The 17,235-nt window shown below is 48.0% G+C and overlaps 1 protein-coding gene and 1 long non-coding RNA gene across 2 annotated transcripts in view; one reads left to right on the top strand and one right to left on the bottom strand.

The window, feature by feature from the left end:
* ADAM12 (ADAM metallopeptidase domain 12) overlaps nt 1–17,235 on the top strand; it is a 347,118-nt gene that overhangs the window by 252,001 nt on the left and 77,882 nt on the right. The window contains exons 7-11 of the mRNA XM_042961006.1: nt 646–711; nt 1,779–1,850; nt 6,612–6,781; nt 9,253–9,337; nt 13,791–13,939. Of these exons, the coding sequence (XP_042816940.1) occupies nt 646–711; nt 1,779–1,850; nt 6,612–6,781; nt 9,253–9,337; nt 13,791–13,939 (542 nt within the window). The remainder of the gene's footprint in view (nt 1–645; nt 712–1,778; nt 1,851–6,611; nt 6,782–9,252; nt 9,338–13,790; nt 13,940–17,235) is intronic.
* Nucleotides 2,057–10,498, bottom strand: LOC122232013. The gene is made up of 6 exons (XR_006209326.1): nt 10,079–10,498; nt 5,779–6,125; nt 5,257–5,433; nt 3,294–3,460; nt 2,708–3,020; nt 2,057–2,143 (listed from the first exon to the last, which is right to left on the bottom strand). It is a non-coding gene; the product is annotated as an uncharacterized LOC122232013 (long non-coding RNA).

Raw genomic sequence — 17,235 nt, 5'->3', positions numbered from 1 at the left:
ACTGTTTCTTTCTACTCTTGATCCTTTCTGGTTTTACCCTTAGCACCTCCTTCTTGCCCAACTCTGTTCCAGCCTGGCCGTTCCCCATTGTCCGGACCACTCATCCTTTGCTTCTAACTAGATTTTCGCATGATCGGCCCCGAGGAGTAAGCTGCCTGAAACGGGCTATTCAGTGTTGCCCCCAAAAGTAGGCCATAGAGGGGAAGGCGACACACATGAGACACTGGATGGCATCTTCTTCTGTAGTGACCTTCAGATGTGCTGCAGGTGGCTCAGAATGAATGGCCATCGGCTGGCTGGGGTTCCGGAGAATTGCTTTGGTCTGACTCATCTACGTGCATGTTTCGCGTAATAACGTTCTTGACTCGTTCTCGTCCCGCCGCCATCAATGAGTCAGAGGGCAGGCGGGATTCCTCTTGAAGGATTTCCCGGATGGAAATGGAAGCCGGTCACCCATGTGGAGAAGGTTTTCCAGAGGTTGTCGGGGTTGGAGGTGAACTTCAGAGGGGACAGGGGTAGGGTCGGTGGCGGTGGTGAGGATTCTCTCGCCTCAGTTAAAGGGTGTGGGTCCAGAGATACGGGCAGTGTTCTGGAAGCCGCGGAGAGGTGTTATGGGAAATTAAAGTCCGTGTTTACTTTTGGCAGCATAAAAGAGAGACCCTCAAGATGACCAAGTACGTAGAGCTGGTTATTGTCGCGGACAACCGAGAGGTAAGAGCTTTATCAAACTTCTCGGTACAGTTGGTTAAAAACAGAAATAGGGAGAAGAAAATATTGAGCAAGTTATCCCTCGCCCTGATTAACCTCATTTTCTATGAGCCCTTAAAAGCATTGGAAACAACCCGTTGAAGCGGTTTCCTAGTATCATAACGTATGAAATATTAAAAATGCACCTGATATTCCAAAATAATGGCAAAAGGGCTGCAGTAAAGGCAGGACTGCCCTGTGACTAAGGTCCCCAAACAGAACTATTTGGGGGAAATGGCAGATGGCTTGAGAATGTATTCTACAGCATTTGGGGGGAAAGTTGGGTTTAAAAATGTCCGACGCATCCCAAACCAAAATGAATTAATGAATGCAGGCTGCAGGGACACGGCAGAAAAACTGACGTGTGCTTCGGTGCTACGTTAGCTTTCTTCCTTTCATTGGTTTCCGGTGAGCTGTTTTGAAATGATCTTCTCTGAATTCCTTCCTCACCTCTGCCCCATGGTCTGAATGAGGTGACTTTTTCTCGTGAACTCACTCGACACCTACGAATGAAACAGGCTTGACTGTTTCTCAGAAAACTGTTCCCGTTCAGGAAGGTCAGATTTGAGGGGAGAAGGGGACCTCATTAACTTTTCTCCCTTCTCCTCTGCCTTGTTTGACTGCTTGCCATGAGCTTCTATTCCTTTTACTGTTTCATTTTTAAAAACAAATATAAAGGAAATTTCTGAGGATGTTAAAATCAAGTTGATGATATGAAAAATGGCTTTGGACTGCCTTCTCGCTGTCTGTTCTCTCCGCCAAAACATGTCACAGCCTCCACCATTTGGGAGGCTGGAAAAATCGCAGAAGTTGCTGTGTCCTGAGCGCTTGGCTTGGGCACATTTCAGGGAGTTTCAGAAAGTCCCCAGACAGGGAAATTTACTCCTCAGGATGGGAACTCATTTCACTGTAAACTGGGGAGGGCCCCAGGTGGTGTGTGAAGCCCAAGACTTCACATTTCCAGGAGCTGGGAAGATGAGATTTGATGGGTATTCTTGCCGTTATTAATGCTGACATTTAAAATTATTAAGTTTCAGAGGCAAGGAAAAGATCTGGAAAAAGTTAAGCAGCGATTAATAGAGATCGCTAATCACGTTGACAAGGTGAGTTCTTTTTGGGGTAATTAAATCACTCAAATCACGTAAATGTTTAGAAACGGGCTGCAGGGAATGAAGCACACCTCGTCTGACTTGGCAGTGAGGTCGGTTCTGCCTCTGGTCCTGGGCTGGAACACGGACTTCCCCTTCCTCTGAGCACAGAATTCCCGGGCGTGGAACAGCTACAGGAGATGCACGCTGTCTGGACCGCGGTGGCCTGGGGCTACATCTCCCTCCAGACTCTCTTCTGGCCAGAGACCCAGTGTGAGGGGAACGCTCCTCCATCAGAGCCGGAAAACCTGTAGGACGCATCCGACCCTCTAGGACGCATCCGACCCTCTGGGGAACTCCTAAGTGCGCCTCCTCCCAGGTCTCCCCGAGTTGCTCCCCAGGGCCCCCTCCCCGCCGAGGGCAGGCTGTCGTTTATAAGGGACACGCGGGCTCCAAGGTCCGGAGACATGGCCATTGGCTTTCGGTTCAATCAGCTGTTGGAATATCTCCCCTCCCCCCCCCTCCCATTCAAAGAGGTTGGGAGCTTTGGCAACCAACCTTGGCAAAGGTGGTTCAGACCTAGAGGAGACCCCAGAAGCCTGGTCTAATCCCGGGAGTGTGTGCTCAGCAACACTCCCTACACTACCTGTCCACAAGCAGAGGGTGAAGCTGTCTGAGCACCTGCCCTTCTCCACGCACCCCGCGGAACAGAGCCATCAAGCTGTCTGGTGCTGGCTCTCGGTCTAAAACGGCTTCTCACACCCGCCTGCACGTTGGAGTTGCCTGGAAGCTTCCAAAGGCATCGCTGCCCGGGCACCTTGGCAACTGGGGGGCTGTTAATAACTTGCACCGGTAATTAGAGAACAACATACCTCGGAAAAGACCTGACGGACTGCATGGGATTTGCCAGCCTGGCTGTTCTTGTGTTTCTGGCCGAGGGAGAGTTTAATTCCTGAGCACCTGTAGGCGGGCCGCCCCCAGCAGACCCCGAGGCCCCTGCTGGGGGTCCGCGGGCTCCTCCAGATGCTCTGTGCCTCCGAACCTGCTCACTGATGAGCCCTGGGCTCTGGCCAGTGTTCCAAGGTTCAGTTTTGCACCACTGCAAGTGACAGCATCTCGGCCCCAAAACGACGACTGTTCCACGGGCAACTTCACGTTAACAGCTGCCCGGCCGGCTGCATTGGCCTGAAGGGAAGGGGGAGAACGACAGCCCAGGCCGAAAGACCAGGCAGTGATTTAGTGCAAAGGTGACCTTCTGAAACCTCCAGGCCACTCCCCCCACCCCCCACCCCCGTAAGTAAAACACAGGAGGCGGGTCTGATGCTCAGAGGCGAGAGCGAGGCCTGGGCGCTAGAGCCGAGGGATGTTCCCCAGGTCCTGAGCCGAGGGATGTTCCCCAGGGCAGGGCAGAGCCCTGACACGTGTGCTCGCCCAAGCTTCGCCTCTTTAACCTCTCACCTCCAGTCTGTCCCACGTCTTCTCAAGAAGTTAGCACCAGCCGCAGGTCCATTAGCGCTGACCCTCTGTGACCTACTTCTGGAAGGGCTGGTCTTCCGTGCGTTTCATTTCTGCAGGTACCTCCCCTCTCACGGGAGTCTTTGTTCCCCCTCTCCCGGGCCGGTTGCCTGAAGGATGCGAGTTCTCATGTCGGACCCCGCAGGGGCTTCCCTTTAATTCCACCCATTTTTTTCAGATCCGTTTCTTCCAAAAAGCCTCCCTTGAGCCCTCAAGCACAGCCCCCTCTGAATCCCTGGTTTCTGCCCTCTCTTGGGAGTTCAGTCTGTTGGAGTGAACTGTCCTAATGGCCAAGAGTCCCCAGCCTTGAGCCTCTTGCTGACCTCTGAGCAAGGGCAAGGGAACCCTCATTCTTGTTCTTGGTGCCACTGCTGAGCCCGGCACTCAGCAGGAGCCGAGCAAATCCTTGTCGCCGCTGCGTTCGTGGGCGAATCGATGCCACCGCTCTCGGATGGTGTCCACCCCCGTCCTGGGCTGCGTGGGCCAGGCACACAGCCGCCAGGCCCCCGTCGAGCGTCTCCCCAGGCCTGCAGTCACAGTGGGTCATCTTGGAAGGGAGCCTGAGCACTCGCGCAGAAGGGGCCGTGCTACATAGCGGTTTAAATCTGGGCGCCAGGCCCACTCTCCTCGTGTCCACATCCCGGCCACGCCAGTCGTGCCTTGAGCGGTTGCCTGATCCCTCCAGGTCTCGGTGTCTCTGAGTGTAAAATGGGGTTAATGCTAACTCTTGGTTCATGGAGCTGTCGTGAACGCTAAGAGAGCTGCGGCGTGGAAAGTCCTGAGTGCTGCGCCGAGGACGTAGTAAGTGCTCGCTGAGTGTCCGCTGTGGTTATGGGTATCAGCCATCAGCAGCCTGGGAAGAACGCTCCCAGCAGGCAGGATTGTGTATGATGACTCAGGAGGAGTAGCACGCACGACACTTGCTCAGTGACGCCGATTTGGAGAGGAAGGACCGTGTGTGATATGCTGACGTGTGAAGTCTGTTATAAGGATGTGACCCGAGAGAGCCAGCAGAAATGGTAACCCATCACGGTACGAAAAGCTCCTTGGTTGGCCAGCACCAACGTCAGCTCTGAGAAACAATGACACGCAGTCCCATACAGACCTTAGTGACCCTTCCATACAGCCCTCATCGGAGGCAAACACAGGAGTAAAACACAGGTGACAACCCTGAAGCCCACACAGGGCATTGGCTCTGAGGTTGTCGCTTAGCAAGGCGGTGTGAGCATCGGCACTGGACTTCTTACCCATCTGCCTCCTGATCACTGTTACCTTTGTGCCTGACACAGTGGGAAGTGTGGTCCCTCTGTCAAAAGGCAGCAGCCAAGACGCATGCCGTCAGGATTCCAGAGGAGTCCGGGAACTTCATTCAGCCCGGGAAGCCTGGGCTGGGAGCTTACGAGTGGATACCACAGACAAGACCAAGCAATGCTTTTTTTTTTTTCCTCTCTCTCTCTAATTAATTTAAGTTCTAATTAGTTCCTTTAATGAACTATTGGTTAATTGCAGTATTGGTTTCAGGAGTAGACTTCAGTGGTTCATCATTTACATACAACACCCGGTGCTCATCACAAGTGGCCTCCTTCCTGCCCATCCCCCACCTAGCCCATCCCCCACCCACCTCCCTCCGTCCACCCTCAGTGTGTTCTGTGTCGTTCAGAGTCTCTTATGGTTTCTTTCCCTCTCTCTTTTTTTCTTCCCTCCCATATGTTCATCTGTTTTGTTTCTTAAATTCCACATATCACAGACCGAGCAATTCTTGATTAAAAACAAGCTGTTGGGCAGCATTTAGGTCGAAGCATTGTCTCATGAACTTATTAATGTAATGCCCATAATTGTCATCTGCTTGAGACCCAGTTGACGTTCTGCCATGTAGCTTGTGTCCCAGTCATACCCTTGTGCTCACCAGATGACCGCGGGGAGACGAGCAGGGGAAACGGCGAGCCTGCCCTCCGCGGGTTCAGCACCAGGGTCAGAGGCTCACACTTGGGGAGCTGATTGCCCTCTGGCTCACCACATCGGAATGGGGCTTAACCATCAAATGCGGAGCTTCTGCGACTTGTGTTACTTGTTGGCCCGGATCCTGGTAGAGGAAAAATGGGACGAGCTCACACCTGGAACTTAACTTTGGCTGCTGTCATCAGCCACCTGTTTCTGCCTGGTTACCAGGCGTCTCAGAAGATGAGGACCTTCCCATTGTGTACCACCTCACCCCTCATGGGCGTTGGAAGATTTTACAGCCAGCCAGGTGATCCCGTGTCCTCACCCCCCGGGTCCTGGGCACAGAGCCACCTCCTTAGCCACCTCCTGCCACTTAGGGGGCAGGAAAGTAGTTGGGGGCAACACGGAGTTCTTCCCTCTGCCCTGACCACTCATCTCGCCCTGGATAAAACTATCCCTTAGCCATTAGAAGAATTGCTCGTCCTACCTCTGACCCAGGATGATCTGCTTGTGGAGGGAGGGCTGTAGGTTGAAGTCAGGGATGTGTGCAGACGGGAGACAGAATAGCAATGACAATACTTGCTTTGGGCAGGGTACCCAAGACTTTCTATCACAAGGCTGTGAAAGAGGAACTTCCTTTAGATCTTCCCTGTGACACCTCTGGTGAGCTGACTTCTGGCTGTGAGGAGAATGGTCAACGAAGTTCCCGAAGAAGAAGGGTTCTGCTTATCCCTTTATTATTCCGAAAGATATTGATTTGTTCATTTGATTAGAACCTTCTAGGTTGGTTCCAAGTGACGGAATGCGATCGTGTCAGCCAAGTCTGAGTCTTTGCTGAAAAATTAATACAGATTCATTTTCAGCAACTCGTAGGTAGAGCGTTTTGCTTAAAAGGAACAAATTATTGTCCTTGGCAATGTCTGGAAGAGCCTAATTCCCTCATTGTTTTTCTTGCCGTGGTTGTTAACTGGCTGTCTTTAGGCATAACGTGACTATGTTAGCAATAGTAACACATCTATATGCACATTTTAAATCACCAGCGAACTGTGTGAAACGTGTGCTTCCATACCAATAAGGGCAGACGTCAAAAAGCCTGTTAACGTTGGCATCTAACTGGCCAGCCACATTGGAAACCCAGTTAACACATCACTTTGTATCAGACACTGCAAATATTTCTTAAATTCTAACGCCACAGGAACAAGGGAGCAGAGAGGGATTTTTCTCACCCGGGTCAGTGAGGCTCACGACATGCAAATACGTACTAGTCTTCGTTTGAAGTTCTTATGAATGTGATCCCCAGAGGATGCCTGTCTCGGTCAGTTTTACAGACCACTGAACATTCGGATAGTGCTGGTGGGCGTCGAGGTATGGAATGACATCGACAAATGCTCGATTAGTCAGGACCCGTTCACAAGCCTCCACGAATTCCTGGACTGGAGAAAGATGAAGCTTCTACCTCGAAAATCACATGACAACGCCCAGCTTATCAGGTAGAGTGTTCGTGATCTGTTCTTTGCTTGAAGAACGCGTGACCTCAGCAACCCCCTGTCCTGGCAGTCGCTGAAGCTGCACGCCTCTCTACAGAGCTCACTGGCTTGTACAAGGGTGTTTCCCAGCCCGCAGCAGCGGGGCACACGCCATCCTGACCAAACTGTGGGTCTGTTGGGAACGTCTCCCTTTGAACCCCCTAGGAAACCTGTCCCTCCAAGAGATGTCTTATTTTCTTTTTCCATCACCTGGATGTTTTCCTCTATGCAAATTTCTCTAGTCTTTGTCTTGATATAAAATTGTCCCGAGTAGGCGATTAAAAAAAAAAAAAAAGCTCATTTTCTTTCATTATTACTGAAAAATGTTTATGCAAGATGTGAGGACGATGTATTAGGATGATTATTGCCAGATGCCTGGAGAGAGGAAATGTTCATTCCTCCTCCTGTTTCTCTAGGACTCTGGTTTTCTAGATCAGAGGACCCCAGCGGTCTGCATTCTTTCGATCGCTGTGGACTGAGCATCCATCAGGAAGCCAGCACCCTTGAGGTGCTTTTAACATAACGGTGACCAGTACTGTAAGGCTCCCTGCTCTCAGGAGTCCCCAGTCCGTTGGGAGAAGGTGACAACGAACAAGGAAATTGCAGAGAGCGCTAAGTGTCACGGGGATAATAAAATGAGGGAAAACACAGCTATAATGTAACATACTATATTAGGAAGATATTCGGACACCTTTATATTTAAAGGGAAAAAAGTGTAATCATAAACTGAATTAGTAAGGAGTGGGTTTTTCCCAAAGTGACAAACTTTTTATTAAGACCCTTAAACCTTATTCTTACGTTCTCATGTAGCTCACTTCACTGAATGGAAAGCTTCAGGGTCAGAGACACTTGTCTTAGGCAAATTGTATCTAGTCTCTTAAAAACTTATAGAAAGCTAAAAAGCCATTCTTACCCCGTCCTCACTTTAGAAAATGCCTGCATACAAACCGAGGCTGTTGGCATTCCCTGATAATTTACTTTGGCCATTTTCACAGGGTTGTTTGTTTTTTTTTTTTCCCGCCTTGGATATTTGTGGTCGCCTCATATTTTATGCATTGATTAATCCTGAACTACTAAAAGTACATTTTAGATATTCTGAGTCAGAGTATTTTGTTTTGATTTTTTTCCCCAAACGGAGTCTGTCCAACTTGAACATCTGGAAATAAATTAGCCTCTTATATAACCTTATTATTTATATGCATATATAATGGTATCTGTTAAAATGGTCTATATGGATGTAAATACAAAACCTGTAACCCCAACTGCTGTACATATGAGTATGATAGGACGGACGGATGGACAGATGGATAGATACATGCATACATACACAGATGAGGTTTTATATATAGTTACTCCCTTTTGTCCAGTTGAATGCTGTCAAAATAACTAGCTTTTCAAACAGTATGTGTCTACCTACGTATGTACATGGCCAAGATAACATGAGTGAGTCATTTAAAGATTTAAAAGAGATTCCCTTAAAGAAGATTCAACAAATACAAACAATGTGGGGTGTTTTTTTTTTAATTTTTTAATGTTTACTTATTTTTGAGAGACAGAATGTGAGTGGCAGAAGGGACAGAGGGAGAGACCCAGAATCCCAAGCAGGCTCCAGGCTCTGAGCTGTCAGCACAGAGCCCAACGCGGGGCTTGAACCCACAAACCGCAAGATCACGACCTGAGCCGAAGTCGGACGCTTAACCGGCTGAGCCACCCAGGTGCCCCACAATGCCATTTCTCTCTAACAGATGGGAATGACCTTGGACACTTAACTGACTGAGCCACGCAGGCACCCCTGACAAATACAAACAATGTTTAATTTGTAACGCAAGAGGGTCGAATGAACAACGCTTGCATGAAACAAGCCTTGATGTCATTGGACTCACTGATCAGGTTAAGAATCCACAGGGGGGGAAAGCCGGTACCTGAGCCATAACGTCCCCTCCTGGAAACTTCCTTCTGGTGTAGTAAGGCTTTGTGGCTGCTTATTCTGCATTGACTCCAGAGGAGCAGTCATTTCTCTGCTGATTCCCCTTTTGCCAACTACGTTAGCATCACACTTTAAAGAGTTTGGGTTTCTGGCCTAATTGTAACGTCACACAGGAAAGCAAACTTCAGCTACAACAGGAAGTCTCATGAACCACCACATCCATTTCATTTAGTTACCAGTGATTCTCTGTGATGGCCTCAGCGCTTCATTAGCAGGCATTGTTCAAAAGGAGTAGCTCCTGGGGCGCCTGGATGGCCCTGTCGGTTAAGTGTCTGACTCTTGGTTTCAGCTCAGGTCACGATCTCATGGTTTGTGGTCAAGCCCTACGTCGGGCTCTGTGCTGACTGTGCAGAGCCTGCTTGGGTTTCTCTCTCTCTCTCTCTCTCTCTCTCTCTCTCTCTCTCTCTCTGTCTCATAATTTAAGAGTGGCTTTTTGTCTGTTTCCTAGTGGGGTTTATTTCCAAGGGACCACCATTGGCATGGCACCCATCATGAGCATGTGCACAGCAGAGCAGTCCGGAGGAATCGTCATGGTAAGTCAAGGGCACCGGGGAGCCGATGTTGGTGCCCCCAGACACTTCCCTCGCTGTCTCGGGACAGCCCCGCTTTTATCAGACTCGGTAAAATGAGGCCTTTTTCTTAAATGGCTTTTAGATGTAATTCCACCTTATTTTCTAGCTCCGTTGATGATCTTCCCTACCCCATAATGTTTCAGGGACTCTTTATTCAAAACACCAAGTCACACACAAGTGAGGTGAGTGTGTAAAAATAACTCAGTGGAAGCCCGTCTGCCCCTTTTTTGGAGAAGAAGTTTCAGCTGGGGTCTTGGTCCAAGCATTTCAGCCCAGGACGCCTCCCGGCATTGGGATGAGCCAGGACACGGGGTTGCCCTCCTCATTCGGTTTCTTAGACAGACTGTGGTCTCACCAAACATTACTAGCAGAATGGTTTTCTGATGGTTCTGCGTCCAAGGCCCAACAGCCAAAAGTCTGAGGTTTTTAACTGTTTACCACTGCACATGCTTGACCCACCTCCTAGCCTGTGTCCAATTTGTCTTTATAATAACATTAATCTTGGAAGGCAGATACTTAGGTTTATTGATTTGTAAGGATATTTTTGTCATATGTGGGCTCTATACGTTTATACAAGGGGGCAAAACAGGAAGAGTATTTGGGGCTTGTTTCTTACGAATTTAAGAGGGAAAGAGCTTTGATATGCTACCCAACAGGGGACTCCTGTTCCACTCCATCCGTTACTTAGAGAAAAGGTTTCACCTCATGCTGGTGCTGTCCCTCTTCCGAAAATATAGCGGCCCCTTTGCACCAGCCCTCAGCCAGGGCGTATTCTCGGAGACCAGTCTGACATCTCCGTTGAACGAACAGAACCTTGCCCTTCTAAGAAACCATGGTTTCCTCCACACTCTTTTTCCAAACAGAACCTTTCTGAATACTCCATTGTATTAAGGAGCAGAAGGAGTAATGTTCTGCTGACTCTTATTTTCCTTCCGTACTGCCCGACCTAATCTTCTTAGTGAACATACATAACAAATGTTGTCTCTTCTCTGATAAGTGTTGCTAATTCCTGTAAACATGCACTGAACATATAAGCCGGAGAGGCCTTTGGGAAAAGCGTGGTCACTCTGGATTTCTGGCTTGTACAAGCTACCCTCTGGTTTTCTTTGAACTTACAAGCCCTTTGTGTGCTCTCCGCCATGGAAGTCCCTGGAAAGATTGCTTTTTGTTGGTGCCAGGTTAATTTCAAGTCAGATCCTGACTATATTTTTACAGAGGAGCCTGTAAAATTTTAAGAGGGAATAATTTTCTGTTTCATGGCTCCATGGTCAGTTGCTCCTGACTTTGCCACTTAAAATGGGCATAAATAGGGGCGCCTGGGTGGCGCAGTCGGTTAAGCGTCCGACTTCAGCCAGGTCACGATCTCGCGGTCCGTGAGTTCGAGCCCCGCGTCAGGCTCTGGGCTGATGGCTCGGAGCCTGGAGTCTGTTTCCGATTCTGTGTCTCCCTCTCTCTCTGCCCCTTCCCCGTTCATGTTCTGTCTCTCTCTGTCCCAAAAATAAATAAAAAACGTTGAAAAAAAAAAATTAAAAAAAAAAAAAAATGGGCATAAATATTTTTTAGAGCTGAAACTGAATTCCTCATAAGCATAGCAGACTCTGCCGTTTGGGGTGTTTCAACATTTTTATAACCATTCTGATCATATTTAAGTGGCTTTCTTCGGTTTGTATCCCTTATTCTGTTTCCATACAAGCGCTTGATCAAGATTCCTCCTTTAAAAAGCATACAGAAAAGCCTGTGTTGTTTTTTTTTTTCAAATGGATGAAAATGAACGTGGCAGATATAAGCAAATATGTGGACTGCAGTGGCAATCAGGTCAAGGTCAAAGTTCATCAACAGGAAATATGTTTGACCTACATGTTGGCGGTGAAGGTCATCCTTAGACACATCCTTTGTCCGCTCCAGTTAGGAGAGAGGCGTCAAGTGGGACGGAAGGCCACAGCCCCTTTAATTCCATAAAACTCCTGAGATAAATGAGCTCAATGTTTTGGCCAGACCTGAAACTTCTAGACTCACATTCTCCTATTATGTCTCTGCAATTAAGTTCATGGGTGTTCCATGTGACTATGCCTGCTTCAAGGACTCACAAATACCTAAGAGGAAGGAAATCAGGTAGCGAAGAAGCAAGAATGCCTATCAAGTTGAAAAGACGAGTTCCACTACTGTTGCGCTATTTTTTTAAGATAGAGCAAATCATGAATTCAGTAACTTAAAGCCGTGCCTTTGTATCTAACTGAACTAAAACAATCTAGGTTTGGGGATGATGCCGTAAATAAAGAGGTAGGCGGGGCGCCTGGTTGGTTCAGTCAGTTAAGCGTCTGACTCTGGATTTCGGGCTCGGGTCATGATCTCACGGTTCATGGGATCGAGCCCTGCATCGGGCTCCGTGCTGACGGTGCGGAGCCTGCTTGGGACTCCCTCTCCCTCTGTCTCTGCCCCTTCCCTGCTCACTCTTTCTCTCTCTCTTTCAAAATAAATAAATAAACTTGAAAAAGTATTTTAAAATATATTTTAAAAATAATTAATTTAAAAAGAAGTAAGTTTTTTTTTTTCTTATTACAAACCTAAACCGTTTGTCAGGGTCCCTTGAGAGACAATTCTGTTCATAATCACCTATCCGTGAGACAGTGTAAAACAATTTGGCAATTGAAAACTAACACAGGCCATTTGGTGATACAAAAGAATCAAATAATCGTTTTTAAAGGACGAATTCCTTGAATTTTGTGCCAGAGCATGTGAAATGTGGCCCTCCACATTCCTAGGTTGACGACTTTCTCTTTGCCAACCTGTGTTATTCTTGAGAATTGATTTCCTGAAACATACTTGTGAAGCTTCCTACAACAGGAAACTGTAAAATCTAAACAAAGTAATTTATTAGGAATTTCATCCATTCTAAGAATTACTTGGTTCCGTGATGTGCTGCTCTCTTCTTAGACTCAGGGCTGAAAAGGGGCAGCTACAGCTATAAGCAAGAACCTATAATAATCTTTTAGGAGCACGCCTTTACAGGGGGCCCCGCAAAGGTCATCTGTGTCAGGAATGATGCTTTCTCCCAAGCACGGTGTCACTGTTTCCTGGCAGTTTCTTGGAAAACCCCTTATCTCTTTCCTGGGAGGCACAAAGCAGTATTTGAATAAGGGACCTTCTTTGCTCTGCGATGTGCAGCCCTTTTCAGAAACACCACCGATGGGCCCAATTTCTGCAAATCACATTTAGTAATGAACAGTTTTCGTGTGTTCAAGTTAAGGAACAATATTTTAATAATCAGCGTTGAATAATTTAGTAACGATACTGTAAGTAACAATCATTTCCAGTATCTCCTTAGCCAAGCCAACCACGTACTCCGTTAAGATAGGGGTGGCCATACAATGCTTGCTAGACGGAGAGACCACCTTCCAAAACCCATCAAAGGGTAGAACGAACCCCCGGAAGCAAGAGTGAGAGAATAAGGCTGCTTCGGTCCATTTCCAAAGTCTGCAAGAGACCAGCAAGAAAGAGGCATAACTGGTCTCCATCTTAATTCAGTGAATCTTCAGATTATTCAATGTGGTTAGCTTTTTTTTGTGTGAATTCTTGTGAATTTTCCAAGTATCCTTCTTTTTTTTTTTTTTTTAATTTTTTAAGTTAATTTATTTTGAGAGAGACAGAGTGTACGGGAGGGGCAGAGAGAGAGGGAGAGATAAAGAATCCCAAGCAGGCTCCTCGCAGCCAGCACAGGGCCAGATGTGGGGCTCGAACTCACAAACGGCGAGATCATGACCTGAGCTGAAGTCGGACCCTTAACCACCTGAACCACCCAGGCACCCCTCAAGTATCCTTCTCTACCAAGTAGACAGGAGGGGTGTGCTCAGTAACACCTGCTTAGGTCTTATTTAGAATGTCACAAAGTATAGGGACACCTGGGTGGCTCAGTCACTTAAGCGTCCACCTTCAGCTCGGGTCACGATCTCACGGTTCGTGGGATCGAGCCCGGAGTTGGAGCTTGTGTTGACAGTGCAGAGACTGCTTGGGATTTTCTCTCTCCCTCCCTTTTGGCCCCTCTCCCAGTGCCCCCCCCCTCAAAAGAAACTTTCAAAAGAAAGAAAGGTGTTTTATAAGAGACTGTGGGGAACAGAATGGAGATGATTGCCTTGAGTATTTCACATAAAGACATAAGGAGTCCTAAATGTGTCCATGATGTAGGCACTCCTCTGCAGAAGGGACCCCAAACTGGTTTAATAAAATAGGTCAGATTGTTTTTTAAGTTTGAACGAAATAATGGGGCTCTATATTTGTTCCTTTTAGGGGATTGGATTCGGTCAAGTGTTGACAAAAGTCGGTCAAGTGGTCAATGGCAGGGGAGAGAAGTAGACAGGGGCTGGGGAAAGGCCAAGGAGATGTGAACTATACATTGTGTTCTTGTGTTTGCTTTGAGGACCATTCAGACAGCCCCCTTGGCGCAGCTGTGACCCTGGCACATGAGCTGGGCCACAATTTCGGGATGAACCATGACACTCTGGAAAGAGGCTGTGGCTGCAGTGTGGCTGCTGACAAAGGAGGCTGTATCATGAACCCTTCGACCGGGCAAGTACCGACATTTCTCTATTTGTAGAGCTGGGCCTGACGTTGAAGTGCATATTGGGAAACTGCTGAGCAAAAATCTCCCTGGTTTCCTGGCAAGAGCACCCATGGAAACTTCCAGAAAGAAGTCCCTTCCTAAGTAGCAAGAGTGAACTGCACTCCTCTGAGAAGGTCATAGGCAACCGGATGGCAATGCCACATGGCATAAGGATGGACTTCTCTGAGAAGTGGCGGGGGTGGGGGAGGGGTAGACACTGTCTTTGTTTAGAAATTGAGACATTATCCTACAATCTGAGCACATGTTTTCTATTTGAGCCCACAGCTCCAGTGCCCCGGCCATCCTAGGGCCTGGAAACTTGCTGGGCAAAGGGGTCAAGGTTAGATGGGTCACACGTCCTTCAGAACGTGCTAGTTGGGGAGTGTTTCTTCCCTCAGGGTTGGCCCAATGACGTCTCTGAAATACATCGATAGCACGGGGCCGGGGCGGGGGGGGCGGGGGGACAGGTACCAGCGTCCCTACATCTGATGCATCCACTTTATTGGATCCGAGAGGTTTCAATGACGTGACTGCTCCCTTTCGGTCAATTACATCTTTCTTCCTCATGGAATGCCTTTCAGAAACTCTAGACTTGGTTCACCCGGGAAAAAAGGAAGATAGTTTCACTAAGGTACCATTCAAATGAGGTGGAAAGAGACATCACGTGGAGTGATTGAGTACAGGTTCTGATTAGATCCCGAAGCCTCCACGAGCCCATCCCAAACCCGAGTGCTGTGCTAATGTGGGGAGATTTTCATTAGGAAAGGAGAACACGCACTTGTTACCATCTCCTTTTTTTTATATCTGAATGAGACCTTCCCAGCTCTTGTCTTCACGGCACTTTCCCGGCGAAGCTCGCTCTCTGGGCTTGCTGAAGGCCGCACTACCATGGGAAGCCAGTCCGGACTTACAGCCCAAAGACTGGCCTCTCTGAAGACCTACTGGCAGGGGGCCAGGCCTGGCGTGAGGGGGGGGACACCTGCCAGAGGCATAAAGGCCCCAGGAGAGGGATGGATTGTTACAAAATGCACTTATGCTTTGGCAAGCAGCAGCTTTGGGGGGCTCCTCAGCTGGCTCCTAGGGCATCACATTCCCCCCAGAAACAAAGACTGGGCAGCACTGCACATCATCCCTGCGTGAGAAGTGTTCGTGAGGCATCTCCTTGTCACCTTATTAGCAAGTTACTGCTTCTCTTCACCGCCATTAGCACGGAACCTTCGGGGATGCATCCTTTTTGCCTCTGGTTCTGTCTTCAGCATGACTCAAGGGAGTCACCAAGACCTTGTAGAGGAACTTGCTCTGAGTCTGTGATACCAGAAGCCAAGAACCTGAGCCCAAAGTGCTAGTACCTTAGGCCAACAGCAACAGGAAATGAAATATTGCAAAACCCTAGATACTAACAAGGGAGCTCCCCAAGAGGGACACAGGCTTCTCTGAGAAAGTGTGTAGGACTCTTGTCATGTAAGCAGTCCAGGCAGAGGCAAGATAACTAACTGCTGGGCATTTGGGGCAAAAAATTCCTTCTTAGGATGTGAGGTTGGGCCAGGGGCCTGTAGGTATCTCCTTTTTCCCGTGGAATACTGGCCAGACAGACCCCAGCATCACTGGCCAGCTTGCTGCGTGAATCTCAGACAAGGAAGCTGGTAGGAAATTAACATACAACTGAGTGGTCTTCAGGCTTTCTCATTCCTGATGAACTCCAAGTGGCTACAGAAAATTCTCTGTTTCCTTAATTTCCCTGATGATCAAATAGGCACCAAACATTAGCCTCTATTCCCCCCACAAGTGGTTTCCAGTGGCTAATATTGTGTATGTTTTACAACTCTTGATAAACTTGGCAGACGGAAGAGAGGAAAATCTAGACTGGGAACTCTGGACTGAGATTGAAGAGACGGGGTAGCCCCTGTTCTGATACCAATTGTTCTGGGTAATACAGGCAAATGGGTAACCCCTCTGTCTTCCCATTCTTCATCAGGAAAATGAGTGAGTTAGTCTTTTTCCTTCCTTCCTTCCTTCCTTCCTTCCTTCCTTCCTTTCTTCCTTTCTTCCATCCATCCATCCATCCATCCATATTCATCCATCTCTCCATCTTTTCATCATCTCATCCATACCTCCACCCATCCTTCCACTTACTTGTTCACGTAGTCAACAGATATTTTTGACCCCTGGGCCTATTGTCATGGGGAACACACAGAGGAGGGAAACCCTATAGCTCTAAAAATTATATGATTCCGGAGGCATAACAGCAAGACCTACTTTCGGATACTCCATATAATTTTGTGTAAACCCCTTCAACTGAGAAAGTCTTCGTGGCAGTGTTTAAGGATAGGAGCCAAATGACCCTGGAGATACTCGAAATTCATAGGTAGAAATGCTATTGTTAAGAGCTCAGCAAATCATTTCAAAGGGTTTTTCCCCCCTTACCAGGGGTTTGCTAATAGCCTTTACTTGATTTATATCTTATTAGCAATTTCTCAGTTTTCTCTTTTGCTGAGCTTGTGCTTTTGCGTAAATCTCTTCTATTTGGTTCTCGTTTATGATCCCACATTCCTGTCCAGAGAGTGGTGTTTTTAATTTTCTCAGATGGAAAGAAACTTCCTAAAGCAAGTGGGTGAATTAATCACAAAAGTCCACAGTGAGGGGGAGGTCAAGCCGCCCAGGCAACCCTCAGCCATCCATCACCCATTGGAGACCTTCCAGGCTGCTTTTAATCTGCAGTATTATCTCAACGTGGTCATTCTCTTACCTCACAGGGGCCCCTCGAGAGCAGCGGAGTGGATTAAATGAGATCACGTGTCTTTGTAAATTGTAAATCACTCCACAAATACACGGTGGTAGCATTGCTATTCTTGTTTAGCTCACAGGGGTGTTGGAACCATCGAGACGTTGAGGGCCTCTTCCAGAAGCCCTGTGCTCAGCTGCTGGAAAGCACTTTCATTCCCACTAAAGGTCCCTCAGCAACTCGCCCACGGTTTCTCTGTGAATGGCTCGTTGTAAACCGGCCCACGTCCAAACACCAGCCCTCCTCCTGACTTCCTCTGCACCACTGATTCAGGCACCGGCAGCAAACGTTAAAAAATGTTACTCGAGTCGTAGCCTCGAAGGTGAGCCCCGAATAGAGACGAATCGGTGACTGCTTTAATGATACTCAGATCTTCCCGAATCACAAAGAACCAAGTATTGCAGATGGTTTCGAGGGAAAAAGCACAACCCTTGATATACCGTGTTTATTCCTTATCGAGGCATTCCAGAATCCCAACTC

The sequence above is a fragment of the Panthera tigris genome, chromosome D2, assembly GCF_018350195.1.
Source record: "Panthera tigris isolate Pti1 chromosome D2, P.tigris_Pti1_mat1.1, whole genome shotgun sequence".
Lineage (NCBI taxonomy): Eukaryota > Metazoa > Chordata > Mammalia > Carnivora > Felidae > Panthera > Panthera tigris.
This window is presented reverse-complemented; position numbering and strand designations above follow the sequence as displayed.